Source organism: Sebastes fasciatus, chromosome 17 (genome assembly GCF_043250625.1).
Source record: "Sebastes fasciatus isolate fSebFas1 chromosome 17, fSebFas1.pri, whole genome shotgun sequence".
NCBI lineage: Eukaryota > Metazoa > Chordata > Actinopteri > Perciformes > Sebastidae > Sebastes > Sebastes fasciatus.
Genome location: NC_133811.1, coordinates 7,963,885 through 7,979,664, shown reverse-complemented (window position 1 = coordinate 7,979,664; position 15,780 = coordinate 7,963,885). Strand labels below are relative to the sequence as shown.

The 15,780-nt window shown below is 40.0% G+C and overlaps 1 protein-coding gene across 4 annotated transcripts in view; it reads left to right on the top strand.

Moving 5' to 3' along the window:
* col22a1 (collagen, type XXII, alpha 1) overlaps window positions 1–15,780 on the top strand; it is an 87,454-nt gene that overhangs the window by 31,616 nt on the left and 40,058 nt on the right. For 3 of the 4 annotated variants that reach the window (XM_074613541.1, XM_074613540.1, XM_074613539.1), the window contains 14 exons: window positions 69–192; window positions 1,406–1,681; window positions 1,786–1,866; window positions 3,354–3,473; window positions 6,913–6,966; window positions 7,065–7,118; window positions 8,854–8,907; window positions 9,016–9,060; window positions 11,774–11,827; window positions 11,948–12,001; window positions 12,534–12,569; window positions 13,356–13,385; window positions 13,700–13,753; window positions 13,900–13,953. In XM_074613541.1, the coding sequence (XP_074469642.1) occupies window positions 69–192; window positions 1,406–1,681; window positions 1,786–1,866; window positions 3,354–3,473; window positions 6,913–6,966; window positions 7,065–7,118; window positions 8,854–8,907; window positions 9,016–9,060; window positions 11,774–11,827; window positions 11,948–12,001; window positions 12,534–12,569; window positions 13,356–13,385; window positions 13,700–13,753; window positions 13,900–13,953 (1,090 nt within the window). Of the gene's footprint in view, window positions 1–68; window positions 193–1,405; window positions 1,682–1,785; window positions 1,867–3,353; window positions 3,474–3,586; window positions 3,632–3,747; window positions 3,811–4,005; window positions 4,045–6,758; window positions 6,813–6,912; window positions 6,967–7,064; window positions 7,119–8,853; window positions 8,908–9,015; window positions 9,061–11,773; window positions 11,828–11,947; window positions 12,002–12,533; window positions 12,570–13,355; window positions 13,386–13,699; window positions 13,754–13,899; window positions 13,954–15,780 lie in introns of all 4 variants that reach the window. The other variant, XM_074613542.1, reaches the window with a different exon arrangement.

Below are 15,780 nucleotides of genomic sequence, written 5' to 3'. Positions count from 1 at the left end.
CTATGTTTATCACATAAATAAAATAAAGCAGTTTATGTCAGCAATAACAATGTGCTTTTCTTTTACAGGGACGTGTTTCCTCAGGGGTTGCCAGATGAATATGCCTTTGTGACGACGTTCAAATTCAGGAAAACCTCAAGACGTGAAGATTGGTACCTCTGGCAGGTTTTTGATAAATATGGAATCCCACAGGTGGGTGGACCGAATATAAACAGTTCTAAATGTTATTATTACTGGATGCGTCTGGATCTGGACAATTACAAGATCAGCTTAGAAAAGTCTCAGCTCACTGACATTTCAGATGCTGTTTAAATTATTGGGCGTAACACGTGAAGATGGAGCCTTTTCCTCTGTCAAGCCAGATACAATTAAATCCACACTCCTTATCATAATTTTCAAATGGAATTTCAAATTGTAATACTACTGTATATGTAATACTATAATAATTAATGTTAAAGCAACAAATTTGAGACAACATTTCTAAACTTTTTGCCTTAAATTGGCTTGATTATCTATCAACTTTTTCTGATCTCTGTAATTCTCTACATCTTAACTTGATCTTGATTATTGGTGGAAGAAGTATTCAGAGCTTTTACTTAAGTGAAAGTATTAGCTTTAAAATATTCTTAAAGTACCAGAAGTAAAAGTAGCCTACTCATTATGCAGATATATTACATTACTGGATTACAATCATTGATGAATTAATGTGTACTTTACTTTAATATTGCTAATTTTAATTACTTTATACTGCTGAGCAGCTTGTGAATTTCCCTCTGGGGAACGCTAACATCTTATCTTAAAGGGGACATATCATGCTGATTTCTTGGTTCATACTTGTATTTTGGGTTTCTATTAAAACATGTTTATATGCTTTAATGTTCAAAAAACACATTATTTTTCTCATACTGTCTGTCTGAATATACCTGTATTCACCCTCTGTATGAAATGCTCCGTTTTAGCGCCTGTCTCTTTAAGACCCCCTTCCTGAAAAAGCCCAGTCTGCTCTGATTGGCTTGCGAGAAAAATATGTTGTACCTTTGCAAAGTTAGTTCTCTGTTTTCTGATCTAGGCAGCCCAGAAAAAACTGACTGGGTTGTCTTATTTCACAGTTTGTGTGTTGGTAGGAACTCCAGATACCCAAATGTATGTGCACAAGCACTGAGAAAGTGAGTTTTTCACGATATGTCCCCTTTAAGTTATGATAATACATATAATCATCATAATGCATTTGTTTGGAGTGGAATTACAAAGAAGCAGGAAATGGAAATACTCACAGTAAAGTACAAGTACCTCAAAACAAAAACTACTTGAGTAAATGTATGGTAGTTAAATTCCATTACTGAACTTGACTGCCTGTATTTCTCAGCTCCTCATTGTTAACGTTATCCTTCCTCTGACTTGTCAGGTGTCCATCCGCCTGGACGGTGAGAACAAGGGGGTGGAGTACAACGCCGTCGGCCTGACGAAAGATGCTGTCAGAGCTGTGTTCAAGAACCCCGAAGTTGAGAACCTGTTTGACCGCAACTGGCACAAGATCGCCCTCAGCGTGGAGGCCAAGTCTGTGTCTCTGTACCTGGACTGCAAACACATCCAGACTCTGCCCATTGGAGACCGGGAGGACATCGATATCCAGGGGAAGACAGTGATTGGGAAGAGGCTGTATGACAGTGTGCCAATTGATGTGAGTCTTCGCCCATTATACATGCATGTAGTAAAATGAAGAGGTGGTGAGGTAGGAGATGTTGTGTCTTGAGGCTGATATGTTGTCTGTCTGTGTCCACACAGTTTGACCTCCAGCGGATGATGATTTACTGTGACTCCAAGCACGCAGAGCTGGAAACCTGTTGCGATATACCCAATGGACCTGTGAGTATTGTAGGCAGTGTCGTAAATCTGGCAGTGTCACAGTGTAGATTTGTTTCTAAGTGCAGGTTACTTTAACATATGAAGCTGCCTTGTGTTTATCCCACGCTAGTTTCTAATTTAAAGCACTTAGATCTTTGGTTTGAAAACACACAGCAAGGATAACATGAACATTCAGTTTTTGGCTTTGTTACCTACTGTAATGCAGCGAACATGCCAGCAGGCTCATTTTGTAAAGCAACTGAATACCACAACTGTTTTTCACTGCTTCCAGTCTTTATGTTAAGCTAACGTAATTACAAAAATTGTCTAAATGCTCAGCTAAGCGCCATATTTAAAGAATTTACATGCTGAGAGTGGTATTGATCTAGTGAATTAGGAGCTACATTTCCCAAATTTCAAACTATTTTAACTTTAAAATTGCAGTGTGTAGGACTTGGTGGCATCTATTGGTGTGGTTGCAGATTGCAACCAGCTGAGTACCCCTTCGGTCACTCCTTCTCCCTTTCCAAGGCTGCGATAACGTGAGCCGGCGAGTAACCATGGTAACACTGTTACGTCTCACTCAGACGCCATCCTTGCCATACAACACATTCTCAATCCCAGCTCATCAAGTACCGCCGCTTGGTCAGTGCCCCTTGGTATCGGAGACCGACGCAAGGGGCTAACTGTCTTACGTTACTTTTGGACGTGTCAGCAATGGCGTGTCAATATACGCTCGTTACATGCATAGTGTCCTTTCAAAATAAATTTCCGCCTTCACAGGAGGTTAGGTTTAGGCAACACAACCATTTAGTTGTTTAGTAGGTTTCGGAATTGTCGTGGTTGCCGTTAACTTCACTGACGAATGAGTCACGTGAGTAGTGACTAACGTGACTCACGGGGGCTGATGATACTAATGAATCATGTGACTAACGACTGACATGACAAGATAAGTCAACCAGGGCCGGCTCGAGCCCTTTTGGTGCCCCAGGTGGAATTCGGATAAAAAAAAAATAATAATAAATAAACACAAATAATTGTATTTATTATAATATAAATAATCAATTGGTCCCTGATATTGTTGGCTTAAAAGTGTTTAGTCAGTTTCATCACAACAAGAGTTACAGGGGTGAAAAATATTTTTTTTTCTTTCCACGGTTTTGCACTCTGCGGCTCACGTTACCGCAGTTTCACAAGCGTGTCCGAGAACTGCGGTGGCCTTCAGGTAACGTAGAAACAGGAAAAGCTCTCTCTAACAAAAACACAACTATTCTTAGTTTCAGGTGATTATCTTCTGAAATGTTACACACTTTTCATTTAAAAAGGAATCAGCTGCGTAGATACGCTGATGACTTCCAAAATGGCCACTACAAGTTTAGTGACATCGCCTGAAAGACATTTATTGTCAAGCCAGAGTGTTTTAATTTCCCACTATTGCTAAAATGTTTTGGTTTGACCATTACTTTTGGTATAAATGATCAATAATCATCAATTAATTATCATTTCAGTGCCCTAAGACAGTTGTCACGGAGGCACCCCCTGTGCAGATCCCCACTCCGGCACCGACTGTTGTGGAGCAACAAAGAGGCCCTCAAGTGAACTGCTCCTCCTGCCCTCCAGGAGGAAAGGTAAAGCCACCTGATTCTACCAGACTTTATCCTCTGTCTATTATCTTCACAGATGAGTGGGAATCCTTTCTTAAATGGCTTTCGAAAGACATCTATATTTTCATTCCTCACAGGGAGCGATCGGTGCGCCGGGTGTTGCAGGTCCTACGGGTGAAAAGGTCATCTACCGTTGCCTTTAAGTACTAGTGTGTGTGTGTGTGACAAAAGGTTTCATCATGTTCCAGAGTTGTTTGTTCTACTTTTTTTTTTTGATTGTGTGAACATACGTTTTCAGGGTAACTCTGGCATTAAGGGCGCCATCGGATCGCCAGGAATCAGAGGAGAAAAAGGAGAAACTGTATGAAAACTTAAAAGTTGTGCACATTTACAAGCGTAGTTTCAGCGAGTTTCAGCACATCATGTTCAGTGCTGTTATGAGTTTCTATAGATATACTATCATACACATTCAATTTATTTCAGATTGCATGCCTTCCAGCTCTGCTTTTCTTCCCGCCTCGATAATAATTGATCCTTATCGATTAATTATTTGCAGGGCAAAGTAACATCTGTCAGAGGTGACAGAGGTGAGAAGGTAAGTACACCTGCTCTTCCTGATGCTGCATGTTTGTCTCCGTGCATATTTTATATGCATGTGAACCTTCGACAGAATATTTCCAATTTCTCTCTTTTGTTTTATGTTTTTTTTCTTTCATATTTTCTATATATTTTTTATTACATTACCTCTTTTCTGTCAGGGAGTGGCTAGGAAAACAAGCTAGCAGCTAACAGCTGTTATTGTCAGAATTAGAGGACAGGTTACCACAGAGGATGTGCAGCAGAGGGGGCAGGCCTACGCAGATGCCCACCCAGTCTGTTGAAATCACAGCCTCCGTGCAGCCTGGCAGTGCCAGCTGGGAGTCTCACAGTATAATTTATTCCTTGAAACAAAATCCCTGGCATGCATCATTCAAGCTGTCCAGGGAGGGACACTTAAAAAATGGCCACAAGAGGTCTGGAAGACGAGACGTGGTCTTCTCAATTGTGTTACCTACTTTGGTTGTGATAGTTTTAAAAAAAGTCATTCTTTTGAATAAAACGGGTGTTGGTACAGTGTTTTAAAAACAAAAACAGGAGGGAGCGTTCTTATTTTGACATCAGTAAAGCGGTCAGACAGACCAGCAGAACTCATTTCATGATAAATTGATTTTCATCTTGTTCTTGCTGCTGGAAACCTTGCTGGTTTGATGCAAACTGCATTAAATCAAACGTAAAGGCAGAGCATCCCTGTTGCTTTTCTATTTCCCTACTTTCTGCACGAGCATCTGTCTTCACTTTCTCCCGGAGAAGGCTGCAATTTGTTGTCGCAAACTTTTCCTAAAGCCGATGCAAAAAACATGACGCAAGCCGACTCCAAGCTGTGGTTAAAAATGTCTATGTCGGTCATCGAGTCGCATTGGGTGAAAGTGAAATCATCCGGCTTTGATTGCTTCTAATTGCATCTTTAGCCGACGAGTACATGGCAATTCCCCCCGCGTAGCAGGGCTGTTATAGATAATGTCTTCTTCGTTATAGGGCGCAGCGGAGATTCTCCTAATCTCTGTGATGAGAGAAATGACGTGCGCTAAAATGATATAAGCTCCCTAAAATAATTAAAGGGCAACCTTGTGTGACTTGTAAAGTGGTTTATGAAGCAGAGGGAAGTCTTGCGGTGGGCAAGACCTCGTGGTACTGTGTAATTTAGCAGCCATTACTTTTCACTCAGTCCGGCTGTCGAATTCCAAGGGATTCCTTTGCATAGCATATGACATCAGTGTACAAACCGAAAAGTGCAATCACTGTGAAGCCAATGCAAAGCCATTGTTCCTTGAGTCTTTGGTTGGATGTGTGACCCAGACCATAGTGGGTCTTGGTGAAGGTGATGACCGCTGTTAGCACATTCTGGCTCCCAAACATTTACTCCAAACGTTTCTATGTGTTTTTTGTGTGTCTTGACTTTAACTCTTTGTGTTTTGTGTGATATTAACGCCTGACTTTTGTCCAAATGTCTCTATATTACCGTTCAATTAATCAAGTCCATTAATTCATCTCTAACATTTGTTTTTACATTAATCCTCCAACCTCCATGTACTAAAGTGGTTCCCAACCTGGGGGGCCAAAGATGACAGGGGGTGCGCCAGGATTTGTCAGCTCTGAGGTTGTCAAACTTAGATTTGCTCATGTAATAATAACTAAAATCAAATAACACACTGACTGGATAATTTACACAAAAGTCTGTATATAAAGTATAGCTGTCAAAGTTAACACGATAATAACGTGTTAAGGCAGATTTGTTTTAATGCCACTACTTTATTTAATGCAACCTGCAATTTTAGGTTGTAGCGGGCTCAGTTTTAAAGCTGGAGTGAAGATACTGGCATCATATGAAACTGGAAAACCTAAAGAATCCATTGGCACCATCCATGTCATACTCGCGTGTCGCGAAGGAAGTTAAACTCACGCAAGATTTTGGAGAGGAAAAACTGTCATGGCCATTTTCAAAGGGGCCCTTTGACCTCAAGATATGTGAATGAAAATGGGTTGTATGGGTACCCACGAGTCTCCCCTTTACAGACATGCCCACTTTATGATAATCACATGCAGTTTGGGGCAAGTCATAGTCAAGTCAGCACACTGACAGCTGTTGTTGCCTGTTGGGCTGCAGTTTGCCATGTTATGATTTCAGCATATATTTTTTTATGCTAAATGTAGTACCTGTGAGGGTTTTCTGGACAATATTTGTCATTGTTTTGTTTTGTTAATTGATTTCAAATAATAAATATATACATACATTTGCATAAAGCAATCATGTTAGCCCACTCCCATGTTGATAAGAGTATTAAATACTTGACAAATCTCCCTTCAAGGTACATTTTAAACAGATAAAAAATGTGTGATTAATTGCGATTAACTATGGACAATCATGCGATTAATCGTGATTAAATATTTGAATCAATTGACAGCCCTTGAAACAATGTTTCATATCATACATAGCCTTTCAAAAACAACATTTTCACTGCGGTCAAAACCCTATTTGCTCTTCCACTTGACACACACAAATGGAGGCCCGCACCTGTATTAACGGGGCTCAGCTTTTCTTAGATACAAGTAGGGCTGCAATGAAAATTGGTTGGGAACCACTGTACTAAACCATGTTCTGCTAACAGGTTGATATTCTGACAGCACGCCGTCGTCTCCTGTGTTACCGGCCATCCTGCATGCTCATGTATTACAGAACAGTCAAAGTAAATACTTGCCTTCTTTTTGCAGGGTGATACAGGCAGGATAGGGTTGACAGGTGCTCCTGGACAAAAAGGAGAGAAGGTGTGACACCTGGACATGTGGCGGATTTCTTTAATATGTTGACTCTTAAAAGTTCCCATACTTTACTGGTATTAATTATGTCTTTCCAATCATCTGACAGGGACTTGGTGGTGTGCCAGGTATTGATGGCTTATCTGGAGACAAAGGAGACAAAGTAAGAAATAAAAGTTTTGATATTTCAGTAAGGGTAATGTGTGTGCAAATATGTGTGTTTTCATCTATATGTTTTTTGTTTTTTTTCTCTGTAAACAGGGTGCAGCAGGACTGGCTGGTGAGGCAGGGCTGCCCGGTTCAGCTGGATCAAAGGTGTGTGAATGTGGTCTTCCCATTTCGTAATTCCTTCACGAGCCAGTGCACATGCATTTGGCTCATCATAATGTTGAGGCAGGGGAAAAAAAACCTGATATCTTTAGTCATTTTGTTTTTGGCATTGATCTCAGAGACGCCACTTGTACTGTTTAGTGGGCGTACATACGTTTTTCTGGACAATTACCGCTCAGCCTGTTATCGATTTCCTGTGAAAAAGGGGGCAGTTTGGTTGACTTTCCCTTGGATGAAGCAGCAGCTGGTGAAAGAGCCAGGATGGGGAGGAGGAGGAGGAGGAGGAGGAGGAATGGGGTGCTGGCTCAGGTTTGGTCGATGGACTGTGACGAGCTGCTCGACCCAGGACTGGAGGGAATGATCGCCCCCTTTTGATACAACACAGGAAAAACTCAATTAGTGAAATGCTACTCTCAGAGGGTAGAGACTATAGATGCATGTGAAAGACTATAAGAAAATAGAGCTCTCCTCCTAACCTCAGCTTTGACCTGGTGTATAGTATTGTCATTAAAGAGGACCTTTTATGCTCATTTCCAGGTGTATATTTAGTTTCTACTAGAACATGTTGACATGCTTTAATGTTCAAAAAAACGCTTTATTTTTCTCATACCAGCTGTGCTGCAGCACCTCTTTTCACCCTCTGTCTGAAACGCCCCCCCCCCCGAAAAGCCCAGTCTGCTCTGATTGGTCAACCGAACCAAACTCTTCGGACTCCGCTCCAACTCCGCTCTAATTACCTTTGTTTGAGGACGTGCCAAACTAGCCGCTAGGCAGGTATTATGCCAATATTTTAAAAGATGATAATAATAATAATAAATCTTTTAGGTTAAACATTTAAGCCTGAACCTGGAAGACAGCCGACCTACTTCATATTACAGTATAATAGGCCCGTTTCACCGCAGCAGCACGGTGGCTATCAATAACGACGGCTCGGTTCTGTTCAAGTGTCCCAGTGAGCCACGATAGTGTGACAGTGAGCCATCGTTAATTTTATTATTTAGGGCGACACCTGTGCTTTTTCTCTGTGACATTTCAAAATGTCTTTCTTGAAGAAGGCCTATTGAATCTATTATTTATTACAACGCATTAGTGGTCTGATTAGGACTGTAAAGAGGCCAAATTACTCAGAAAAAAGCAGCTTTGTTTTTCCTAAAGTCATAATACTAAGCTTTCAAAATCAAGCTGACAATATAGGCTACTGATTAATTGATTGATATAGCCTACGTTAATAGTGATAAACTTGATTAAGAGCAAAAAGGAAACCGATGTTTTCAGAAATACTGTCTTTACAGCTTCAAATGGGTTCCACTGTGTAAACATTTGAAAGTTATGGCTTCAAATTTCAGTCAAGCCAACTGCTGTTCTCACTATGTTGGGAAAACTTTCTAGAAGAATACCTTTATATAAAACAGATAAAAAGAAAGATACATGGTAAATGAATATCAGACGACATCTTTGCATGAGAAAGGAATGAAAGAAAGTGAGGTCAGAGGTGAAAGTTCAACATTCTCCCACGGGGAGTCTAATTGCCCCTGACAACTGCTGTTTCTTTTTTGGGGCTTCAGGTTTCTTAGTTGGTCACTTACATTTCTCACATTGATTCACCTCTGACTCAGCAGTCCTCCCAGCAGTTGGCCCGCAGTATCGCTGAGTAACACTTTTGGAGAGTCCCAAGTGAATAAACTCCCACTAATAAAAATGTACAATTTATATTCTATAGGGTATCCAAGGGGATGAAGGAACTGCTGGCGGTCCAGGACCAAAAGGTGTCACTGTGAGTATAATCTGAAAGCACTCCAACAAATGATCGGTTAACTGATATTAATAAATGATCGTATGCATTTTTTAAATTAAATTCTGATGTTGCTGTGTTTTGTTGTAGGGTGAATCCGGTGTAAAAGGTGAAAAGGGAACTTCAGGAACCAGGGTAAGTCACACTGCAGCTCTTTGATATAGGAAATCAAATTTGAACGTTATATAATGTAAACAGATCACATCTGTTGCGTTTTGCTCGAGAGCACTGGAAAAAAATAGTATCTGCTGAGGGACAACAGAGGGTTACACATTTGACTTCCCCTGTCCATGTTTTCCGAGCATGTCTCGGGATTTGAACCATGTTAGATTAAACCTGTACAGGGCAATAGTACTTCATAGTGCAAATCTTGACGACAGGGTTAAAACTTCTGAGAGAGGCCATTCTTCTCAGAGGAACAGAGAACTGAGGGGCGTAATCGTGCTAACAGATGTGGCTTCCTTGATTCACTCTCCACACTTCCTGTCTGGGATCCTGTGGGGGGGTGCGTTTGGCTATAATGCAGGTCATTCAGGCCTTAAACTGAAGCTTTGTTGATGTCTGAAGTTTCCTCCGAGCTGCTAACACCTTCCTCCTTCTGCTGTTGCAATGATGTTAGAATGCAATTGAGACTGCTAATAAATCAGTGAAAGGTTATCTCCCAGCATCGCAAAGGTTTCCTACCGAAGTCGAGATGCTTTTGTGATCATACAATACATCATCATACGAATCAAATTGAGTAGAAGGATATACGACTGTAACAATTACTTTTATTTCATGCTGAGATGTCAACTTGAATTTCCGTTTAAACAACTTTAACAAGGGGGCCAGTGTAAAGAAGTAAACACGGAGTCAGTACACTGATTACTTTGCCATATGGTGTGAGGATGTGCAGCAGGTTCTCGGCAAACTGAAGCTCCATTCAAACATGCTGATGCCAGGTTTAGAGCTGTCTGTCAGCCAGCCAGTCAGTCAGCAAGCAATTTCCTGTAGGTGAAAACTGGAAAAGTACTTTGCAGCAGTAAAGTGATAAAGGGAATAGGTGGTTTAGAGGAGGCACCTGGGGTCGAAGTCATGGCAATGTTTGCTGACTGAAAACTGCTTAAAAATCTGCTACCATCTCGGGATGGTAATGCGGGCCAGTCGGTCCACCGCTTTGGTCCAGACAGAAATATCTCTACTGGAGGGATTGCCATGAAATTTGGTGCAGATATAAATGGTGCCCAGAGGATGAATCACAGTTGACTTTGGTGTTCTGTTGACTTTAAGTGTGAGGCGTGCCTCAGGAGAGGCTCAGCAAATGGAAGTGAAAAAATATTGCATTAGTTATCAAGAGAATTTCACATAGAATAGCCTAAATGTGTGTGATTTGGATAAAGAGAGAGTTCAGAGGTGCAGTAGTTTGGAGGATTTTTACTGTTCTTCCCACTTTCCCAGAGTCAGAAACTAATAAATGCCTTTGGACAGACATGTTTTTATGTATTTGGTGTAGTCTGAAGTTATGTCCAAAAAGCAATATTAAGCTCTTGACTCAACTGTTGAGTGTCCGTGGGATCACATAACGTCATGATCTCATAAACATCCAGGAATTGAGTGAAACTAAGCAAGTCAACTAAGGAGAGTTGAGTGGGCGCCTTTTTCCAAGCTTTGTTTGAGGGCAGGCCCAAAGTCTCAGACTTTGAAAACCCCTGATCAGCAACACCAGGTGGTCAAGATCTTTCACATATCCATCGGAACTGACATACTAGATGGACAGGCATTCATAGTTCCTAACTAATGTGTCATGATTACGTTTCGGTTCCTCTGACTTTTCCTCTAGCGCCACCATGAGGTTCACATTTGGGGTTTTGAGTGAAATATCTCAACAACTAATGGATGGATTACCATGAAATTTGGTACAGCCATTAATTTACCTCTTAGGATGAACCGTCACAACTTTAGTGCCACCATTAGGTCAACATTTCGGTCATGTCTAGAAGGTAAAAGCACAAATTTGAAAATTGAAAATGGTTAAGGTTAGGCATTGACCTTGAATGGTTAGGATAGGTAGTCGGGCAGGGAGTATTGCGAGAGTTTTTGCAATTTGGGGGTCACCTTCTAGCCGTAAACCAAAGTATTGGACACTGTAAACTTTACAGTGTGACCAAACACTATACTGCAAAACCAATGACATTGGTGCTAACATGCTAAACTAAGATGGTGATACTACTAATTGTCAACACGTATACCTGCAGTTAACGTGTTGATGTTGTCATTTTGAGCATGTTAGCATGCTGGCATTAATTCAAAGCACCGCTGTCATGGTGTCGTGTCTAGAAGGTAAAGCACAAATTTCGCGAAACTTTTGCGAGATGGTTAAGGTTAGGTATTGATCTCGAATAGTTAAGGTTAGGCATTGACCTCAAATGGTTAGCGTTAGGATAGCTTTTGCAAGTTTTTGCAATTTGGGGATTTACTTTCTAGACACAACCCTGTCATTGATTGGATTGGATCTTTTTCCTCGGATTTTCTGTTGATAATGGTTGAGTTTATCTGTGCAGCCATGGTAGCAATCACTGCACATGCTAATAATGCAAATCTTTTAGCCTTACAAACAAAATGACTTCCTAAGTTTGACTATTTTTCACAAAATGCTTACCAGACATTGGGTGTTTGGATTAGCAAATATCAAAGTTTTCATGGCTGTGATTATAGACACTTATATACACTTACGTTTAATGTCAGTGGAGTAAAACAAATGGTAATTATTTCTATAATATAGCCAGAATTATTACTTAAATCTTATATTGTCTTCAAAAGTTAGCAATGCTTTATATATGCTTTCCTCTACCCCTTGTTACGATTTCAGGGTGAGGCAGGTTTGGATGGATTTCCTGGCAAACCTGGTTTTCCTGGGAAAGATGTAAGTTGTAATCCTCTTGTTTTAAGATCATGCAGTCACAAACAGACCACAGATATTAATCTGTGACATATTTGGTGAGTCACTTTTCTATTAACGAAGCTTTTGTCTTAAATTGATCAGGGTTTGAGAGGACTGGCTGGTGCATCCGGGCCCAGCGGAGTTAAAGGCATTAAGGTACGTGTCCCTTCCCTCCTGGGCTTTATGCAAAACACCCCGCTCACTTGATTAAAAACAATTCAAAGAGGATATTGCCGTAAGCATCGTGTTATTAAACTCTGCTGATATAAATCATTTCAAAGAGGTATCATCAGTTTTTCGAGCTACTGTCTGCTCTCTCTCCAGACATTCCTCAGTCTCCTCCGCGCACCATCAAAGTCAGCCCACTCGTTTGTCTGAGAAAATAAAATGCAGAGCTCATTTGTCTGTCTGTAATTACGGACTTTGATGAGTCTTCCAGTGGTGCACACATGCTTATACCACACCCATATACATGCACAAGGATGCACGCATACACACATATGCACAAATCATTCCCATGGCGCTTTAACCACAAGTTTCACTTTCCTTTAAGCCTACAATAAGTACACGTGTGTCATCTCGTAAATTATGATCGTTGGCGTATCATTACCATATTACCCTCAAGGTGTGTCTCTTGATCCTAATGACGGGTTTTTTTTCTATCTTTGTTGTGTGTACTACGTCACAGGGGGAGAGAGGCCTTCCCGGATTACCTGGAGATGTGGTGAGTACCAAAAATAGACCAAAAGGATAACCAATTACAGGCTTGTTTAGTGTTCAAGAACATCATGGAGTTAGAAAGATCAACAGCACTTTTAAAAAAAAAGCAACAAAAAACAAAACAAAAACATAATTAAAGTTTACATCATGCATTTCATCTATGATCAGTTATGCATTTTTATGATCATTACTTAAAACTTATCAGATAATCGTGGACAAGATTAACTATTAGTTGATTGACAGGCAGCTATTTTGATAATCGAATCATTATTTCAGTCATTTTCAAGCAAAAATGACAGAAATGTTTAGTAAACAGAATTTCTATGGGTTTTGGACTTTTGGTTTTATAAAACAACCACTTTGAATATTTTTCATTGTGCTGGTAATGTAATGAACCTTTTTTAAGAAAAATAACTATTTTCGGATATTTTATAAATAAAATGATTAATCAAAAAAGAATGAGCAGATTGATTGATAATGAAAAGAATCGTTAGTTGCAGCCCTATGAAGGACAGAAGAACATATTTATCCAATATGTGTATTTTCTTCAGAAGCAAAAAAGGGTAATACTTTGACAGAAGAAGCAATTTTTCAGCCATAGAACGTTTTTTTTTATGTCAAATGTGCTGTGAAACATTAAAGATACCATTGGTGTGAGATAAAAGTTGCCAGTTGTATTGTCCACAGCCTCATTTATTCACAATTATTAGTCCATTTTATCTGTCAGTGATTTTACTAATTTAAAAATAACATAACTTGATTATTTGTTCAACTTTTCTTTTAATTTCAGCATCAAAAAGAAGGCTTACGGGGTGAAAGGGTGAGTAATTGTTCAATAATGAAATAGTTTATCATGTTCATTAACAGGGAAGTAAAGATTTAAAGACTACCTCATAGTATTAATTATCATAAAGTATAATTAACTGTATTAGGAAAGTAATTGAATAGCAGATTAATGCAGTGTTAATTACAATCATGAAAAATGCAAACACAGTAACAACTACATACACCACTATGGACTATACAAATGTCAACAAAACAATCTAAACTGTAACTATAATCTCAAATAGTAACAGAAGTTATATTATGTATATAATAATATGTGTAATACATACCGTGTTTGACCTGTTTTAGGGAGATCCTGGAGCTCCTGGGCCTCCAGGGGCCGACGGACCCCCGGGGTCTCATGTAAGGATCAAGATTCATTACTTCCTCTTTCCTGCTGTTTAGCTGTTGGTATTTTGTTATTGTGGAAAAGCCACCTGTTCAGATGTAGTGCTGAGCACTTCATGAAAGCACCAGTTTGAACTGCAGCTGAACATTTTGTTCCTCAGGGTCCTCAGGGTATGCTGGGTCTACCTGGGGAACCTGGAGAGTTCGGCCAAAGGGTAAGAATCTCATTTTGATGAAAGACATTTCTTCTTCACATTTCTTCATCACTTCAGACCTTATACTGTACCAAGAGATGCTCAACAGAGTACATAGTCGTTAAATACCCTGCACACGTATAGCTCACTTTCTGTTGTTTCTGTGCTCAGAGTGTGCTCATATCTATGCATGAGTTTACAGCACATATTAACAGGGCAGACTGGAGTCTTCTTGTCAACATTTCTCAGAAGAAAACTGTTCTGGAGGTAGAACGAATCTTAATGGTTGAGTTATATCATTGGGGAAAAAGGAGCGCTAGTGGCAATCTGTCATCCTTTCTTTTTATTCATCCACCTTACATTCACGATTTAGGCATATTACGGCACATCCGCAGTCTGACGGAACCATTAACTTGAACCATGAACTTGTAACGCTGCATGGCAAGACTCCATCAGATTTGACTTCAGCCTCTGAGCCAGGACTTCTCAGTCTGCATACAAATCACGCCCAGTTTCTCAGATGGCTCAGACCTTCACATCAACCTTATCCCATGTACTTGTCCTCATATAACCCTAAACATAAACATAACCTGGTTTTATGTATTGAGCCATGTTGAGGTCAGGATGAGGTTGCACTGAAGCAGACAGAATCTGACAGGACGGTCCGCCTGGGAGGCTAAATAGGACATTATTATTACGGGATGTAAAGTGACAAGTTGTGAAAAGTTTGTTTCATTATTTTATGATCACAACATTAAAGACTCATGAAACCTTGTCTCCTACAAATTACATTTATATACCACTACATTACTAAATTCTAAGAGCAAATGTGTTTTGAGAGAAACTTGATGCGTCTGGATTGAATCAGGAAACATTATTAATGAATGTCTGGAATGCCCACACACTTAGTTAAAGGGTAACTTTGATATTTGTCAACCTGAACCATATTTTTCCATGTTTTTGTGACTAATGGGGACAACACTTTTTGAAACTGGTCCAGTATTGAGAGAGAACGCTGCAGCCGCTAAACAAGCTGTAATGTAACCATTTGGGGCAACCAGGTACCATCAGGCACTCCTCTCTCCAACTCTCACTCACGTTTCCACCGTCGTGTCTACAAGTCACATGACACAATGACACAATGACAAACTGAAAGTGAAAGGTAAGAAAAGTGTTCTATTGATCTGTAGGTTCAACAAGCACTTTTAGTGAACGTAAACTGACGGCGCCAGGTTGCCCCAAATGATTACATTACAACTTGTTTAGCGACTGGCGGCTGCAGCGTTCTCCCTCAATACTGGACCAATTTCAAAGAGTGTTGTCCCCGTTAGTCACTTAGACACAACAACATGGGAAAATAGGATCCAGGTTGAAAAATACCAAAGTTATCCTTTAAGGTTAGGGAAAGATCTTTGTCTTGTATTAACACTAAAAAGTCAACAGTGACTTGAAGCATAAGATGCAACGTGCTTATTTGATTTACATCAAATCCCTGATCTTTCATTAACCTTAACGAAAGGGCTTTTGTTACCTAAATATAACCACAACCAGGACTCAGGATGCGAGCTGTCCCCTGCAGCAATTATGTCTCCCATCTAAACATAATTGGAAAAACAAGTATAGTACATACATGTAATTTAAAGGAGACAGGTTTGTATCACAAGGGAATTTCTTTGTAATCACGGAGAAAAATAGAAACCGCCTTCTTGCAACACAATGACTATTTTTGTGATCACAAGAAAACCAAACCTGTTTAAATCACAAAACAATGATTCTGTGATAATGAGAGAAAAGAAAACGATAAGACATATTGTCATGCATTGTGTACAATTCTGTGCTTTCTGCTGC